The sequence below is a fragment of the Centruroides vittatus genome, unplaced genomic scaffold, assembly GCF_030686945.1.
Source record: "Centruroides vittatus isolate TY-2023 unplaced genomic scaffold, ASM3068694v2 contig_799, whole genome shotgun sequence".
Classification (NCBI taxonomy): Eukaryota; Metazoa; Arthropoda; class Arachnida; order Scorpiones; family Buthidae; genus Centruroides; species Centruroides vittatus.
In genome coordinates this window covers 1,574,218-1,594,097 of record NW_027122516.1, presented here as the reverse complement: position 1 = coordinate 1,594,097, position 19,880 = coordinate 1,574,218, and the positions used below count along the sequence as shown (strand labels likewise).

The 19,880-nt window shown below is 32.8% G+C and overlaps 1 protein-coding gene across 1 annotated transcript; it reads left to right on the top strand.

Annotated features, from left to right (window-relative positions):
• The first annotated feature begins 323 nt into the window (after window positions 1-323).
• LOC136981963 (protein shortage in chiasmata 1 ortholog-like) lies at window positions 324-19,719 on the top strand. Its single transcript, XM_067278388.1, has 9 exons — window positions 324-372; window positions 1,235-1,414; window positions 9,650-9,781; window positions 12,274-12,410; window positions 12,518-12,639; window positions 12,710-12,897; window positions 13,532-13,616; window positions 13,687-13,917; window positions 19,647-19,719. The coding sequence occupies exons 1-9, from the start codon at window positions 324-326 to the stop codon at window positions 19,717-19,719; spliced, it is 1,197 nt and encodes a 398-aa protein (XP_067134489.1).
• The last annotated feature ends 161 nt before the right edge of the window (window positions 19,720-19,880 follow it).

Below are 19,880 nucleotides of genomic sequence, written 5' to 3'. Positions count from 1 at the left end.
GGGGCTATGAGGTGGCTTTTTCAGTTTAGTTGACAGTTCCTATATGCATTATATAATATATGCTTTTGCTTTCAAAATGGGGTACTATTATGTTTTGACAATTGGACTGTAGTTAATAGGTTTAGTGATGATGTAAGAAGCTGACTTCCAGGGGCAATCAGTTAATTGCATGTCAGTGATGGTCTAGGGTCCATTCACAAGTGGGTGGTGGTGGAGGAGACAAAGATGACAAGTATCTAACATAAAACCGTTTATTGTGAATAAAAGTAACTTACACAATACTAAAATAACAGTTCATTTTGAAGATTAGGTGACTGGGTGCGATGACTGATGATTTAAAGAGTCGCTTGACCAGTGATGGTGATGGCGATGGTGAGGGCCCCAGGGTAGAGACAAGGTAGGAGAGGTGGTAGAGCAAATTTTGAGTCCTCAATGTGATGTTAAAATGTGTTGGAGGAATAGGAGTAATCCAGAGGGTGCGACACAGATCAATTGTCGTGGGTATTTGCAGAGAACTCTTCTCTCGACCTTGAGATTTGGGGTTTTTATAGGATTTTTCCCTCGAATCTCACCTTTTGATTAGTCCTTCCTCGCTTCCTAATTGGTCTCCCTTTGGTTTCTAGGTGAAAACCAAGACTTGATCAGGTCACAAGAAAGGTCCATTTCATGGTGTCTGTCCAATACCTTTTTGTCAACTCTGACTGGAGTTTGTTGATAGGACTATAAGCTGTGCACTCAAAATTTAACTCATTGCTTCTATTTTCTGTCAATTTTTGAATTTTAATGATCACATGTGATGTTTTTCTAACCATCAAATCTCCCTTTTTTCAACTTTTAACCTAGAATGTTTATGAGCACCCATGTCAGAGTTCTATCTTCCCTGGCCGACATTCCACCTGATCCATTACGTCATTCATCTTCACGTTTGTTTTAACAACTACAGTTTTTTTTCCCTCTCCTCTTCTTTACATAACTAACATGACCTTTGGTCCAATTTGACAATAGCGTTTTTGCTTTCAACGTGTGGAAATTAAATTTTAGTTTCAACTTGTTCTGGATCCTCACAATGACTAGAAAAGAGAAAAATACCAGTCAGAACTTTTCCATCTTGCCCCTGTAGCCCCAATGATTTATTTTTACTATGGAACTGAGTACAATAAAAATAAGTCATGCATTCACATTGTGAAGCAATATTAAATCATAGCATATTAATTATTAATCTATTTTAATACAGGAGGATATAAACATGCTTATGATTACATTCAAAAATGTATTGAAAATTTAATAGAAGAATCATTTCAATATAGAAATGGGATGTTAATAATGAAGAAAAGAAATAGATTACTACATACGGTTGATCAATCATTTTCAAATAATGATAGCTCTTTTGATAAAATTAGATTAATAGATCCAGGTAAATAATTTTTGTTTTATCTAAATGTTTTTTGTTATCTATCTAATAATTTTTGTATTAATTTTATTATTTTTAATTTAGTATGTTTTTAAGAACATGATGTGTGATTAGAAATCAAAATTCAAAGTTGTAAAAACATTTTACACTCCTCAAAAGTGAAATCGTAACATCACAATGGAATGTGCATAGCCATATGCAAATTGCAGGACCAGTAGAGGTGACAGATATATACAAATGATTAAGTCTGTGTATGCATCGGATTATGTGGTACCCCAGTTTTGGTCTATAAAGACCAGTAGCCAGCTTGAGCCATAAATGCTATCAGTGATGGTTTGTGGCAGCTGAACTTTCGAAGTGTAGAAAATGCCTCAGAGATGACAGCAAGTTGAACACCACCAGTTAATGGCTGGGGAATGAGATCATATCTGGGAACTGGGCAACCTTGGCTTGTTGATGCACACAGTTGCCATGCATATTGGGGCATGATGTGAGTACCATCCAGCATTGTGTGACACAATGGATGCAAGAACATCTGCAAATATGCTGAAGATGAAATGGTATCGTAGCACCGGCACACAACAGAGCACACAGACTGACAGATTTGCTGAACGGCCTGTTTGGATCCATTCACCACAGCACGTGACATCCAAAACTGCATGTCACTTTCAACAGGTGCATCTGTGTCCACTCAATTCATTTTCAACAGGTTGCATAAAGTTGGGTTGCATGCACAGCAACCAGCTATGGGGGTGCCATTAACCACTCACCACAGGGCAACATCTCCATCAAACAAACGTGAAGAGGTGCTTGTTGCATAACTTTGTTCTTTTAATCATTTGCATATCTCTGTCACCTCTACCAGTCTTGCAATATACATATGGCTACATGCATTTCTTTGTGGTATTGCAATTTCACTTTTGAGGGGTGTTTATACATGTATATCCTGAATACAAGGAAAGAATGACTATGCTAAATCAAGAAAACAATATCCTCAAAATTAAGAAGCCATTTTATTCTAATTTCTGTAAGGTTTTCAAGAAGATTAAATTTCTCATCTCAGCAGTCTCCAAAAGTTGAATCTTCTAGAAAACATTTTGAAAATTAGAACAAAATGGTTCTTTTATTTTGAGCTTTGTTGCATTTTCTTCATTTTATATATAAATTTTATTTTATATTTCTGTTCATACTCAGTACTGTTAGCAGACGTGAAAATGTGAAGGAAGGGGGAAAACTAAAGCAGATATTTAAGTTAGATTGAATATTGAAATATAGACTGTATATAATCTTATATTATGGTACTTATTTTTATAATTCTGTTTTAAAATACCATTTTCATTCCATTGTACTACAAATTATATAACATCTTTTTGCTTAATGCTGTAGATTGTGCAGTATTTTAGTGTGTGTTGTATTTTTTTTTTTTTAATATATCAATTCAGGAGCTAAAGCACTTTTAGTATTGGCTTATTGTGAATTTTACAGCAGTACTAAGACAGAATAAAGAGGAAATGCCTACTAGTGTATTGGAAAAAGCAAATATAGTATACTCTTTCCAATGTAGTTTACAAAAATATTGTGAGAATTGGCACGTAAATTATTTAATAAAGAAAGTAATATTGATAAATTATTGTGAGAAATTACATATTGTTTCCAAAAAAGGGAAGATACATTGTCACTTTTTCGTTAGAGAAGGAATTCCACTTCCTTTCTCACAGGACCTTATCTTTAAATTTTGACGACCAACTGTATTTTTACCCCCTCTACATATCATTACACATTCCGTTGTAACCGCGGATCATTTTATGCTATTGGTTAAAATTCAGGGATAAAAAGCGCAATTTCCTTTGATCATGGCAGTTCCCACGGAGTCTGATGAGACGATAGAAGAAGGGCACTTGCCATAGGAGTCTCTCGCTCAAGTATTAAACTTGTGTGCTATAAAGTACCGCCAAGATTCTCATCCTCTCAACCTAACTTTCACCACTGTCATCCCACATATCAATGCTTCATTGCCAACCAGAAGAAGACTACACTCTGACCAACAATTGAGGTAGTATATCTAATATTTAAATATGTGTAAACTCTCTCTCTCTCACTTAGAAATTAGCTGCATACTCTCAGCTTAATAGTATATCCAGATATTAAAGTGTAATTATAGTTAAGTTCGACCATGATAACCTGTATTAGATTCAGATTAATGTATATTGTTGATCTCTTTTGTTTAGTAAACTTTATTTCAAATACAAAATACCTTTGCCCATGATCTCACATAGATATGTTGGAAAAACAAAAAGAAAGTTAGGGAAAAGGTTAACCAAACACGTAAGAGCATAAAGTATAATTATCTTAATTTGACAGTAGCAGTTCATTGCAATACATATTGATGTGAAATAAATCAAAATACAGTAAAAATAGAAAAACAGAAGGTCTTTTTTGTTAATGGGATGCCAGATGTAACTGTAATCTGATGCGTGATTCTGTCTCCTTACTCACATAATACAAAAACTGTAGTGTAATTGAAGTTAAATGGATTAAAAATAACAGTTTTTAGTAAAAATTTATTAAATATTACAAAAATGGATTGGAAAATATATCTTAATTGGAAATGGTGTGTTCCTCTTCCCTCAGTATAACAAGTTCTAGTTCACAAGAATGTCCAAAGTGGACACAAGCATAATATAACTAATTAAGGACAAGAAGCACGTATTAACATATATAAGAACTTCTGTTGCAAACCAGAAGTCATGTTATTTCAATTCAAAAGTTTTTCCCTGAAAGGTGTTAGATAGATGACTGGCACGACTCTATTGTTAAAGAAAAAGTATGATGTACAGGGGCAAAACCACTACTAATTTGAAGTGGAGAGCATATGTTTTAAATTAAATAAATTAAAAATATGATTAAAAATTGCAGCCCAGCATTGTGATGATGCCACAATAAATAATTACTTATTGTTTTTAACTTTTAGTGCTTTTTAAATAAAATGTATATTATATTTTTTAACATAATTACACTTTTTAATGCAATCTTTTGAGTACAAGAATGAACCAGAAAGTTGCTAGAAAAATAAGATATAATTTTTAGTTAATAAAACACAACAAATATATTAATCTAACTTCCTCACACACACCGGGATGTGTATAAAAGATAAATAAAACTCACTTACTCAAGCCTATAACCAATGTGAAAAAAAACCAAACAAAATCAAAGAAACAAACGTTTTCCGAACACCTTCTGTGTTCTTCCTCAGGTAAAACGGCTGGATTCCTTATTCTATAACACCGTTACAAAATTTTTAAAACAAATTCGAACGATGATAGTTTGATTGTGCGATGTCCATTGTGCAAGTGTTGTACTCGTTGTGTTCTCTATCATTCAGAATCATATTTTCTTCTCATACATATTTATTTTCTTGTACAATGCACTATATTACTTTTAATGTTACATGTCCTTGTGCATCATTCAACACCAAATAAATCCCTAAGAATCATTATGCAATAAGGCTTGCCAAGCAAGCAAAAAAGCCATTTCCTTCCGAGAATTAATGCACATCGATGTAATGTGTGCCTTATATATCTCTATCACTTCTAGCCATTTGAGGTGGTCCATCTGTGTTGTTTTGACTATTAACGCTGCCCCTGCAAAGTCCACAGTAATGCCCGGGTCAGAAGCATTATATCTATTTCAAATCATTATATCCTTCCATTAAGATATCACCGTGTTTTTGTGCACTTAGAGACTTCCTGTTTACGAGAATAAATGACACATCCCTCCACCAGAACGTGTTGGAATTAGCTCACCTTGTTTGTTATGGTTCGGTGTTTCAGTTCAACGGACTAACATACACACAATTGAGGGGTGTCCCAATGGGCAGTCTGGTGTCCGAAGACTTGTGTGAGCTAGTGGTAAGACAACTCGAATCCAGGATCCTCCCAAGATTCATGAATGACACCATGCTATATGGACAATATGTAGATGACGTTATTATTATATGGAAAACAACACCGAACTTAGCACAATTTGTGGAAGCAATGAATGACAATCCCTATGGTCTGTCACTCAAAGTAGATCAACACAGCGACTCTAATGTACATTTCTTGGATGTGGATATCAAGATTGAGAGACCCAACATCCACACCACAGTATATCGTAAACAGTGTGCAAGCCCCACATACATCCTGAGTGACTCGTGACTAGAGGATTTGATCCTGGGATCCCGACCACTTTTTAGTCCCAAAATTTTCGGGATGAAGATTTTCTGATTCCGAGATTTTCGGGATTGACATCATTTTAAAAAAGTTGCAAAATAGATTGCATGAAGTGAAACATTCAGTGCCAGTGCTCTTAACAGAATTGCTTGCCTATCATTTTAATATAAAACTTCTTGTATTTTAACTAAAATGATAGGCAAGCAGTTCTCACTGGGTTACCTGGTAATATACTTCATTTTTGTATTTTTGAATTTTCGCGGGTGCCAATTGATTTTCTGGCACAGTCGAGAGCACTTTTGGTTGGCTGTGGAGTTCTAACATGACCCTTCAAAAATTCTAATAAGTCATTCAATGGAGGAATGTCATCACCCATAAGTGAATGCTCCCACCAGCCTCTGGTTGTTGCATCCAATTTAAATTGAATAATAAACATTAATATGCTCGAGAACTCATCTGTATTAAAATTTAGAGCTTCTAAGGATCGAATACATTCTGTAGTCCATTAAACAAAATTGCAACATGTGTCAGGTGTGTTTATGTTATCTAGCATTGATGTACAGTACAGATGCTCATGAATGCTAGATAACATAAACACACCTGTCCATACCCGATAACATTAACACACAGTCCACAGCTCTGTCACACGTGTGTATATATGTGTGACAGAGCATATATCAGCATATACAGGGTACATAGGAAAGTCCCTTTAACTGGAAAATTCTTGCAAACGGAGAGAGCTACAGCTATGCAAGTGAGGTAACGGTATAGTAAAGCAACTACGCCCGACCTAATGCAAACGACAGCAGCGCCCCTAGTGGCAAAATTTGGAAGATAGGCAGTGCAAAACAAAAACAGATAGAGCAAACTTTCCAATTAGGAAGTTTTAGAGCATCAGTTAATTAGTACGAAACAACATGTGGTTCACACGGATAAGATAAATTGTTGCCTGTATATCCAAAAATGTCTAAAGCGATGCACGCCATTTTGTGTAAATGTTTGAAAGGAATAGCCATAGGTATGAAGAAATACGCACAATTTATTGCATAAAATGTGTACTTAGGTCAATACAGTTTAATAACATCACACAAAAAACAACAGAAAGGCAAACTGTCACACAGTGATAACAAGTTAATGTCAAGTATGTTTGAAAAGTTTACCATTGCTCATGATACACACGTGTATTCGTGAGCGTAATTCTGCATGCACATTTCTCAGCATGGAAGGTGTCACACTATTGCAAGTATCTGTAATACAATGACATAGATCCAGCAGACTTTTATGTGGAGTTGCATAAACCTGATCTTTTATGTAATCCCACAGGAAGAAATCTTTTATGCACAACACCTGCAGACCACTGAATATTAGGCTTACCATTAGAAAGTGTTTGTGCACAACAGAACTTGCAGCTTTTGTTTTGACAATGACATGCAAGTGGCTTTTGATAACATGTATTTGATGCATAGCACATCTGTTCCTGCACAACTCAAGTATCTTTAAAACCTTGAAATTTATAAAAATACTAAGAAAAACTTTGTTGTTAATTTTAAGGGCACATATCATTGTTAGATATGAGTGAAAGTTTCAAAGTTTAATCAACACTTTTGGACAAAGTTGAACAAAGGTGTCAAATTGAATAACAGAGAGCAATCTTTTCTGCATTCAATCTGGTCATCTAATTTCACCTGGAAACAGGAAAGGGACTAATTGGGAGGTGGAGAGAGGAATCAAATTAAGTATTTTGAGGATAAATTCTTTAAAAACCTCAAAATTCAATGACAAAAAGAGTCGATTCTCCCTTGCTCAACCTGTCTGTCCAGTATTGGTGTCTCTCTTGTCTTTGACTTCATCATCATTTTGTTGATAACCATGTCTAATTTTCAACCAGTCTGCCCCAGGGTCATCCGATTGCCATCGAATGACTATGTGACCTCTGATTGCTGTTAGATAACCAACAGCAGTGACCTATAGACTGAACTTTCTATGTTTTGTTTCCATCCTAGAGAAGAAGTTCTTGACCAGAATTGCATAAGCATCATGTATTTTCCAAATAAATGGCTATTTGTGTAAAAGTGACCATGTTGACAATCACACCCACATCATGCTAGTACCTCTCATTCATCTTGACAAGAAGAGAGATTAACATTCCCCTTTTTTCCCCATCGGCTTCCACAAAATATTAATTTCCGTGACTGTTGTTTGAATTGTAATTTGGCACTCTCCATAAACTTTTGAATAACAGTAGCAGTTTCATTGTTAATTGGCATTTAAGAGCACCACTTCTCATGTTATTAATTAGCTCCTTTCATCATTCTTTAAATCTGATCCATTCATAAGTAGTTGTTTTTTTTTGGGAAATTATCACCATAAATTTCATGAAAAATTTGAATGATTTGGTGAGCATTTTGACAGTTTTGTTAATAACTTTATATTTACTCTCATCTCAAAATACAGGATATCACAAAAAGAATGCTACCATTTTAATCCAATTTTCATCTCCCATCTGCATTCAAACATCATCTTGTTTAAATATAAAACTTAAGATCTGAACTGTCTCCCCTGACTAAAATAGACTTGGTAATAAGATGAACTTGGGTTTATTGTTTGATAGTCTTAATTGGAACACATGTAGGTTTTTTTGTATTTATATGATATAAAGTCTGCTGTAGTGATTTAGTTTCTAAATTGCACATTTTCTTGTCTACTACCACTAGAAAGCACCATAAACAAACATGACAATTCTGCAACAGAGAAGACATTTTGTGTTCTTCAGTTTGCAAAGTCAGAATCACTCATCATTGTGCAACATGAGTGTCACAGACAATTTCAAAGTGAATGTCTGAAAAACCATGTAAGACAGACATTCTTTGGTGGTATCAACAGTTCCAGGAGAGATGATGCATTTGCAAAGAGAAAAGTCCAGGACAACCAAAAACATCAATAAATCACCAGTTGTGTTATAGCTATGGGTCCAGACAACATTGTATTAGGAACCCCATGACCATGTTGACTTTTTTTGTCAGAGGAAATATTTTCTTATAAAAGATTAGATTGGAGCCCACTGTTGGTGGGGCCTCAGGGTCCTTTTTGCCCATAAGATAATGCACCATTGCAAATTAACAACAACAACACCAAAAATCCAGCACTTAGTGGATTTTGCTGTTGTTGTTAATTTACAGAAGATTATTCAGTTTTGTGGCAATTGTAATGCAAATAAAATCAAAAGCCGATGTTTCATCTTGTGTACTGTTCATATTGCCAAAGAATGTTTATCTTACAATTTGAAATTGTCTGCAAAACTCATATTGTACAATGATGACTGACACTGCCTTTGCAAACTGCAGAACACAAAATTCCTTTTCTGTTGCAGAGTCATCACATTTGTTTATGGTGTTTCCTAGAGGCAATAGACAACAAGATGTCTGAATGCAGATGAGAGATGAAACTCTGACAATTACTCTATTGATTGGTGTACATCACGTACTTCTTATGTAATAATTAACATAATTACAGTAATTTAAAATGGTAGAATTTTTTTACAAAAACCTGTACTTTGTTTAAAAGAATGTTCCTGTTAGATATGCATCAATCACTGCTAAATGTGAAATATGAAAATACTGTGTTTAAAGGTTTATATTCAGGCTTTAATGATGTTGAATAAGATTTGAAACATTTCATTTACATTTTCCACTTTTTGATATATCTTTGTGGAATTTTATATTTTTTAAGAATTTTAAAATCAGAGAATTTGAATATATCAGAATACATCAGAATGAAGTTAACATTTTTAAAACATTCACAATTAAAAAAATTATAAAATAAACTAATTAATGCCTCTTAATTAAATAATATAATTTAGAAATTTCAGTATTGTAATCTTGTATTTTGATTAAGTCACATTATCAATAGTTTGAAATTATTAATATGAATTTCATTACATTTTAATTATTTTCTTACTTAAAATTGAACATTTTATAAAGTTGAACTTAAAAATAGTAAATTAATTATTTCTTATTTTTGTTATCAGATTCAGAAGAAATTTATTATACATTACTTTCCTTACATAGTTTAATCAAATGTAAAGAATATTTATTACATTATCACATATCTGTTACATTGGATTATATTGAGAAATGTATTTTATGTGAGTCTTTAAAAAGTAAATAAATTTTATTTTAATGTATATTGTTTAATAATTATAAATTAAATTTTCAAATAATTAATGATAAATTTTAACTGAAAAATAATATTACAAAATTTAGAATATTAACTTTAGAATTAAAAGTGGATATTTTAATAATTTAGTTACATTTATATAATTTATATTAAAAGACTTTAGTAACAGAAATTGGCAAATTAGCAGGTAGTTTAAGAAATAAGTTCTTACCTTTATCTTGACAGTTCACTTTAGTCTATTAAATATAAATTTTAAAAAAGTTTATTATAATTCTTAAAAATTATAAATACAGTGGGTGATCAGTTAACGAACATAATCCGTTCCAAGACTTTGTTTGCTATCCGAATTGTTCGTTAACCGATTATCGATTTACCATAGGTTTTTATGAGAATTTAATTAATTTGTTCCGGAGACCTCAAGAAATAAAAAAATATATACTTTCTTACTACATTTATTTATATGTAAAATTTAAAAATACATATATACACAGTCTTGCATTTTTATTAATCGTGTTTTTTCCATTTGTAGGTTATTACAATCGACATTAATCTGTCTAATGTCGATTGCTTTTCTTTCTTCTTCAGGATTTTTTGGAAGTAATTAATAGCATTGTAATTGTAGAGATCCCTCAGCCTATTAACCTCAACCTGGTTTGGAAGAAGTGGGAGGCTGTTGTTCTGACAGCCTCCCACTTCTTCAAAAGATGTTTAAGAGCAGATATCGGCATTAATCCTTTTTTCAGAATAAAACATATCTCACCGAGTTTTTTGGTGTTCTTCATTCAAGAGTTCTTGGAGTTCTTCTGTCGTCAGATCTGTTTCAGGTCCATTATGAGCTCTTTATTTCTTAGATGTGATTTTTGTTACTCGTTTAGCTGATTGAGTCTTTTTGATTATACCGTATCTTTCTTAAATAAGATTGAACTGCAGCCTACTGTAGACCTGTTTGAGCCATGCTGTCCAGCAACATCAAACATCTTCTGCCCACTCTCTACCTTTGCTATTATACTCTCACCTTTCGAAAATAAAAACCGACGCAAAACTTAACGAGTGCCCACCCGACAGTCTCGTAAATACTATAAAAGAATTGTTTCTGTCAGAAAAATAAAAGGCTGGAATTACAAGGGAAAGTTTCAAAGTTCAGAGGAATATTATCCGATCAGTATATACCAGGTTGAGCGTCGATGTCGACGTCTCCTGTGCTCTGAAAAGTTTCGAATTTTTGCCCGAAGATGGGGGAAGATCAATCAGTATTCATTATTTTATGTCACTTCTTCTTATGTTTGTTCTGTGAAGTGTTCGTTGTTCGATCATAAAAATCTTCCGCGAAAATGTTCATTATCCGATTTGTTCATTAACCGATCACCCACTGTAACAACAACAACAACAATAATAATAATAATAATATTTTCTATGATTATTGATATAACCAAAAGCTTGAATAAACTGTACTAATAAGCAGAGCTGTTCCTGGCAGAAGTGTGAAGCATTTGGATGGCCAAACCCAGTGGTGGCTGCAGACTGTTTATTATATGTAAAATTTTATTTAATAAGAATAATAATCAAAACTTTTTTGATTATTATTAACCTTTTAGACCAGTGGTTCCCAACCTTTTCTAGGATGCAGAACACTTTTGTGAGCAGTTTTCTTTAGCGGAACACTTACTTAAGTTAATATGAAATACATAAGCTTGTCATCAGTTATTTTATTAGAATTGAGCAGTTATAATTCAAAATCTCTACTCGTATTATTAACGCCAATTCTAAGACAGGAAAAAATATACCTAAATAACTTTAATGGGAAACTTGTGCCTGATGTTTTTTACATATTTCATTCAGTTTTTATCATTGCCTTTATCTTATTCGAAACAGTAGTACACTCCATAAGTACGAGTCGTACATATATATTTAAGTTTATGAAAATTTTATGATTTTAATTTTTTGATATTCGGCGGCTCGAATACGATTGTACACTTTCCGATTTGCGACTAAATCTGCGGAACACTTGGGAGGTGCTTACGGAACACCAGTGTTCCGCGGAACACCGGTTGGGAACCACTGTTTTAGACAAACGGAATATAGATATAAAAGTAAACACTGGATATCAAATTCTTAATTAAATGATAATAAATTAATGTATGTATGGTTGTTAAGTTACAGCAATGTAACACTTGGGCAATCTGCCTAGGGGGGATGCTTTCCAGGAGGTCTTTTTAAGGGTATTCTGGCCCTATTCAGGTGTTACAGATGTGGAGAAAACCTGGAAAACTCCACTTAGCCAACCTGTCCTGGCAAAGTGCAAACTCACAACCAAACTCCCAGTGTTCAGGGAATGGAACCATTGGCCACTGGTGGGCCAATAATAAATTAATAAAAGTAGCAATATTGTTTTTGCAATTGGATGGCCAACAACCCAGGAACATCCCTGCTAATAAGCAATGATTTTGTTTTTATAAATTTAATTTGATTTTTCAGAAAATCTTAATAATGTATTCAAAGATTTATCTAAAATTAAATTTGATATGGAAACATCAAATTGCTTACATCCAAAAATGTTAGCACTATATAAATATTTGATAAGAGAACTACAGTTAAAGAATAGACAGTTTCAGGTAAAAAACATTTAAATTATTTATTAATTTTAATAATTTTACAGCAAATTTACAAAATATAATTAGTACATTTTGAGTTTATAATTTTTAATTATTATTTGAAATAGCTGCTAATAATTGTAAAAAATTATTCTCACATAATTTGTCCAATAATTAAAGAAGTGCTGAAAAAATTGATTCAAACTGATATTAAAATATTTTTAAACGAAAATATAGTATTAAAAACAAGGTAAATTGTTTTAAAACTAGTTTGATTTTGATTTTAGCTATATTTTAATTTAAATAATTTTATTTTATAGATCTGAAGGTGCTACAATAATCATTTCTAACATGATAACTGACAAGACACCTTTATGCTATTTTACTATGATAATTGAATATGATTCATGTAAATCTTTTAGAGAAACATACTATAAAAATTATTCACTTGTTTATATAAGATTTAATGTTGAATTAAGTCTTGATGAAATACCACTGAACAAAATCGGTAAATATAATATTAGTTAAGTACATGGATTTGTTTTAAATATCTGTCAACATGGGTGTCTGCAGAAGGGGCAGATGAGAAACTTGCCCTCACTTGGAATCAAGTAAAAAATTCCACAAATTATAATTATAAAAGTGATATGTAACCTCACACCTTTGACCATGGGATACTGATGCAGTACTGTATTCTAGTGGTGTGCAAACCATGAGAAAATTTTTTAGGGTTGCCAAATTCAAAGAAATTTATTTGACAACAAAAAATATAAGGTTTTTCTTCCAACAAGTATCAGGTATCAGTAAAATAGTGAAATGAAATTATATTTATTTTATTTAATTATATTTAAATTATAGAAATCCCAGAAAGAATTTCACTTTAACTATGTTGATGATTATAAAAATGTCTACTGTCTATCCAGGGGTTGCGACAAAATTTTACACAAAATGGAGGTCAGAAATGAAAATAGTTTGTGCACCACTGCTGTATTCCATAATCTACTTGTAAAAAACAACCCAAAAAATATTAAATAATAATATAAAAATTTATTTATATAATTATTTATATCCGAGCTTTGTCCCCCTCCGGAAAATTTTCTGTGGACGTCCATGTCTGTCAATAATACAGTAATACTTTTTAGGAAGTGAAGATGACCAGTCTTTTATAGTGATTGGATCTACTAAAATAACTAAAGACCTGGCTCTTCTGAGAATATTGGAAATCAGGTCTTAATTATTTCATTTATTTTTTATTATTAATCAAATTTTAAAACTTATTGAAAATTTTTATTTCTAGTTATAATATGACTCTTATTGAAAGAGATTATCAGAAGTTCAATAATTTGTCAAGTGAAGAAACACTATATTTTGTTGATGTTATAGTAGATGAAAAAACAGGCATTTTTATTGAAAATTATAAATTAATGACAAAGGTTTACCTTGAACAACTCAGTATAAAAATTAAATGTTTAAGTTTAAAATATGAAACATGTTGGTTAATAATAGCAGCAAGTGAAGCTGATCCAAAGTAAGTTAAATGAATTAAATTGTTTTTAACATAATTAAGGGGAATTATTTTCAACAGTAGTTTAATTCGGGAGTGTGGCCAATGTGGCTCTACCACAGGGCCACATTGGCCATACTCCCTTATTAAGCCACTGTTATTGATCGATCAATGCCATGCCAATTGATTAATGATACCAACATTTTTTATTTTGTTTACTAAATTAATAATTACAGTTTGGGAAAAATAACTTGAAACTTAGGCAGAGACTTCACTAGTGTAAAAATGAGTGTAAAAACCCCCTGACTGTAAATACATTTAATCACATGGTCTATTTGCATTTGTGCTTGGATTGTGGTGGAGGTCTGGCTCCACTATGGAAGTTACAGTTGTATATGTGATATATTGATGTAAAGACAATGATTATATTCTGCAATTTTTTTTTGTACTATAATTACAAATGTAGTAAAAATAATATCTTTACTTTCATATATTAACTTTTATCATCATATTATTAAGCTACTATACTGCACTTATACATTAAGCTTTTTTATTATATACTCATTAAACTGAAGGATTTTTCTTTGGTCATCCATATTGCTTGTTTTAGGCATCCATTCTTATAATTGTGATGCCTCTTGTCATATATACCTGGATACTTTTGGATGTTTTTGATAAATCTTTCCAGATCTATTCTAAATCTTTTCTAAGTAGCCATGAAAGAACTTACATGAAAGCTCGTTACCTGACAATTTTTGCATGTCACAATGACATAGATTCTACTGACTTCTGATTGGTTGATGAAACCATTTTACCAATGTATTCGTGTCAAAAGTTGAACACTGCTTGACTTGCTTTATGCTCGTTCTATGACCTTCTCTGGCATAAAATATCATGGTCACATGATTAAAAGCATTTACAGCAAGAGTTTTATGCTAGTGGAGTCTTGGCCTTAATACATATACTGTATATGTATACAGTATAATGTATTCTGCATATCAAGGATCATGGAGATTATAGTTCCCAGACTAAAAATTTATTTTTTTCTTTAGGAGAATGAAATATCATTCAATAGACTAACAATTTTACATAATCTTGCTTTCTACATATAAATATAAATATATATATATATATATATATATATATGTAAATGGGTGTTGATACATATTTGCATAACAATACGTCCACTTGTGCAATCATCACTAATTGTACAAAATCGTTTCATGTGTTAAGTGTACAGTTCTACAATAATTCTTTCAAATTATAGTTCACCTTTTTAATTTTATGTTTACACTAATATCATCAGGCATTCCTGAGGCATACATATGATGAAATTGGATTAAAGCTCAACCTACTTAAATGTCCTTCTAATTAATCCTCACCACCACCTTCTGGAACTTTCCACTTCATATTCCGTTTTTCATTCTTGAAATTCTATATCCATGCATCACAAGCGGAAACAAACCATACCAAAAAAGAAAAGTTTGCTCTCCCTATCTTCCCTTTTTATTCTACAGAACATGTGACTTGACCACTCCAGATCTTGCCATTGTTATAATAACCAATTACACACAAGAGTCATATTACAGGATGATATGGAAAGAAGAATGAGACTGGATAAACTAACAAAAGAAGAGAAAAAACCCACAAGGTGTAATAACACCACAATATTTTTACTTTCTATCACATATGAAGATGCCTTTTACTTTTTGCCATATATCACATTTTGTCACTATGCTACTGCTTTTCGGTGCTTTAGAGTTTCATTACAATACATACATGAAATTCATCTTTATTATTCAGTTAATCAGTAATGTGTAAGAAACAAGGAAATAGAACATTAAGAAAATAGATTGTATTTATTATTGTGAAATCACATAGACTATAAAATCTGTGCAAAAATTTAAAACATTTCAAAAACTCTAGTGATTTTATATATCAGTTTCAGATATAAAAATTTACTTGCAGAAAATAGCATTTAATTACATATAAAATGAAAAAAATTAAGTTTGCAATAAAATTTAAAAAAATATATTTTTAATGCAATGCTTACCATATTTTGCTTACCACATAGTGCTGCCCCTGTGTTAGCCTATTATCATAGCATCATCTTGCAGATTTTATTTAGCAATAACTATAATAAGATTCTTGAAATTGCTATAAAGCATGCTGTTAAAAATTTTGCTGTAGTCTTTACATGAAGATTTAGTACGGTCTACAAGGAAATTCGGTACCTGGAAGTGATCTTGGATCACAAGCTCTCCTGAGATCAGCACGTTAAATATACCTCTCAGAAGACTGGCCTTATCTTTCATGCTTTTGCCAGGGTTGCAAGGAATACTTGGGGGCCTAATGCCAAAGCAATGGACATCATTTACAATGTAATTTTTTTCCCAATTATCACATACGACTGTGGCAGCTGGGGAGACATTGTGTGCAAGGTCCATCCCAGGTGCAAGTTGATTTCAGCCCAACGTAGGGCCCTTCTTCTAAGCACAAAAGCCTTCCGCACCACATCAAACACCAGCTTACAGGTTATTGCTCGCAGGCCCCCCATTGACAAAACTATTGTTTCCTACCAAAAGTTCTGGCAGCTAAAATGGGGCAGCAATTTCATTGATCTTCAAACGGACATCATCTCCCCCAGTGATCTAGAGAGGGAAGTTTCTTTTAAGCATTCTGCAAGTCCCTACACCACAATTCATTTTAATGAAGGTCACCCTGAAGATTGTCACACCACTATCCACACTGATGGCTCGAAATGTGACAGGAATGTCGGTGGCAGCTTTGTGGTTTATCAAGACAATGATGAGATTCACTTTGAGCAGTTTCAGCTCGGCCCAAACTGCTCAGCATTTCAGGCTGAGCTCTTTGCCATCTTAAAGGCCATTCAATGGTGTGAGTCTTCCTTCACAAGCAACAACATTCTTATTGCCACTGACTGCCTCAGAATTGTCTTTGGTCAAAAGGCAGAGAACTTGTGGTGTGACGGGTTAACGAGACCCACGTGTTACAAATAAAATATATCAGACTATCACAAATATTAAGAAAGTAATAATAATATTGATTTATTATAACAGATGCCGATTTACAGTTTACAAAATTAATACAACGTACACATATCGCGTTACTTTTAACACAACAATGGACCGTAATTTTCCGACAATTATAAGTTTCGGATCCACAATCCGATTGCATCGGCATATATAACTGATAGATTTAAATTATACTAGGCTAGATTAATATTAAGGTTAGTAATATTATAAAAATACTCCCCTTTTACTTCTCCCGTCGTTTGTTAGTTCAGGATCCTTTGTTCTCGTATCTTGTGGTAGCGACACAAGGGGAAGGGAGTAAGTCCGTATAGCGGGAAAAATATTCACCTCACCAATATAAGGGTTCTTTGTAGAGAGATAAGTGCGATCCTAATTCGTAACCTTCCCTCTGCTTCTCACAATCACCAAAGACGACACTATTCTCCAACGTCTGCACTCCGTAGCACCTTTCTCACGCTTCTTCTTACCCACTTCCACGTGCTTCCTCCTTCGCCGTCGTGACTCCGAATGACGAAAGTTGACCCCTTCACCTGGGTAGGTGACCCCACACTCGCCCAAAACACGCCATCAAGTCAGTGTTTTACGGTTGAAAGAATTAGATATTTAGGGTTAGTAGACTTAACATTAATTCTAAAAGTATGACAATAATAAAAATAATAATAATGGTGATGATAAAAATATACATAATTACATGGGGGGCTTCACCCACCACAAACTCTTCATCCCATCATCTCTCAGATTCACAATTGCCTTACTAACCCCAAGAATACATACTATATTAACTGGATTCATTCCCATAATGGCACTGTTGGTAATGAGAGATCTGGCCAAGGATGCAGCCAATAACCACTTTCTTCCCATCGAGTAATCCAAAATCCCTGCCAAGGTTCTTAAATACATGCTGAGGAAAGACCTTGTTAATAATTGGCAGGCTGACTGGGACAACAACAACTCCATTACCAAACAGTTCTTTCCAAATTTACATGGTCTGCTTAGCAAGAAATGGATGAAGCTTAACCACCATAGTATTCAGTTCATTACCAATCGTGGTAAATTCAATGCTTACCTACACAGATTCTCTCGCAGCAACAATAACCTTTGCCCTATCTGTGGTGTTCCTGATGGCAGTCTACACTATATCTATAATTGCCCCACTACTGAGCATGAAAAGATATAACTCAAAATCTTCATCAGAAACAAAAACAAGTTTTGGCCATGTAATTGCAAGGAGCTTACTCACGACGACACCTACAATTTATTCCTTAAATTAGTGGACAACTACTTTCGGGCTACTCCAATCAATTAATGTAAATCTCTTTGGCTGTACCTTGTCTGTTATATCACGTTTATAATTTATTTTTATTGTAATTTATTATTATACACTGGTACTGTTATGCATTTATACTTACTGTTGCTTTTTATGTAACCATCTTCCTTTAGCTGTATATATTGTACATATCTTATTTTACTTTTTTTTTCTTTTACTTCTTGTATTACCATGTAGCTATTGATTTCACTGCTTATAAATGTAATCTGATCTTACTCTTTCTTGTGTTGTGTGCCTGGTTGTACATTGCGATGCCAGGCTATGTAAGTTGTTAATTTATGTTAATAAATATATAATGAATGAATGAATGAATGGCACTGACACAGGAAAATTTCAATGCCTTTAATTCTAGAGGGACTGCCAGTGACTTCTTGACTGCCTGTTTGGTATCATATTAAAATGATGAAATCGGGACAGCAGGTCAGAAGGTCATGTAAAAGCGTCTTTATCAATGATGAGAACTTAAAAAGAGATATACTCCCAGATGTGAAAGTTGACAGATAGTTGACAAAGTTGATGTTACAACATTAAATTGTTTATGTTGAAGTGTGGATTCTCACAATATATAACTATTGGGTTTAAGATGTTTATATTTATAAATAAGGCCATATTCAAGAGAACACAATTCACAATCCCAAGAGGACTGTGTTCTCTTGACATATTGTCAGAAATTTCTGACAACATGCAGTGTATGCATGAAAAAATAAAATTATCTGGCATCATGTATCTACTATCCAGACAACAAAAGAACTTTTCTTTTCATTGCAGTACACCAAAATTGCCACCCCCAAAAAAGTGCCACCTGGAGTGGACTGCCCTCTCCACCCTAGCAACACTTCTGATCCCACAATTGTGAAACAGTCAGAAAAAAATTCATCCTGAACTTTCACAATTTATTTGTGTGATTGTGTTTCTTCTGATTTCTTCCAATACAGAATAGTTTTTGTATGCTATTTGGTGTTAGAAGCTAGAGGTATTTTGATATTTAATTGAAAAAGTCAAATAAAAAATAAAATTTATATAAATAATATAAAATTATTAAATTTTGCTGTTAGGTAAGTTACATTTGTCCTCCTTCTGATTTATTAACTAAAATCGAAATACTTTGTTTAAACACATCCTATTTTATTACCTGCTTTATCATATTAGTTTTACTGGGTTTTAAGGTCTGTAATCAATCTTTTATTTTTCCATATGGCAGTATCTTTTCTGACATGGATTTTCAGGAATGTATCTACTGTGTAAAAACAATTGGGTGTATTGCATTTAAAAAATTCCTAAGTTAAAAGTTATTTCAAAATACTTAGTTTAATTCTTTGTGATATTCTATATATTTGAGGACATACTTCTAAAGAATTTTTTTCAATTAGAACCATGTGTCACATTTGCAAGATTTTATCACTGAAAAACACAAATGGATTCAAATTAGAGGCAAGTTTTTAAAAATTATTTAAATAAAAATTTCTTACATTTCAATATTATTTTTATTATTAAATATTATTAAAATCTAATTAATAAATATTTCAGTTTTTAATAAATTTAATAGAGTTAATACTGTTAGAATATTTAATTTAATATGGAAGTTTAAATTTCATGTAACAAAT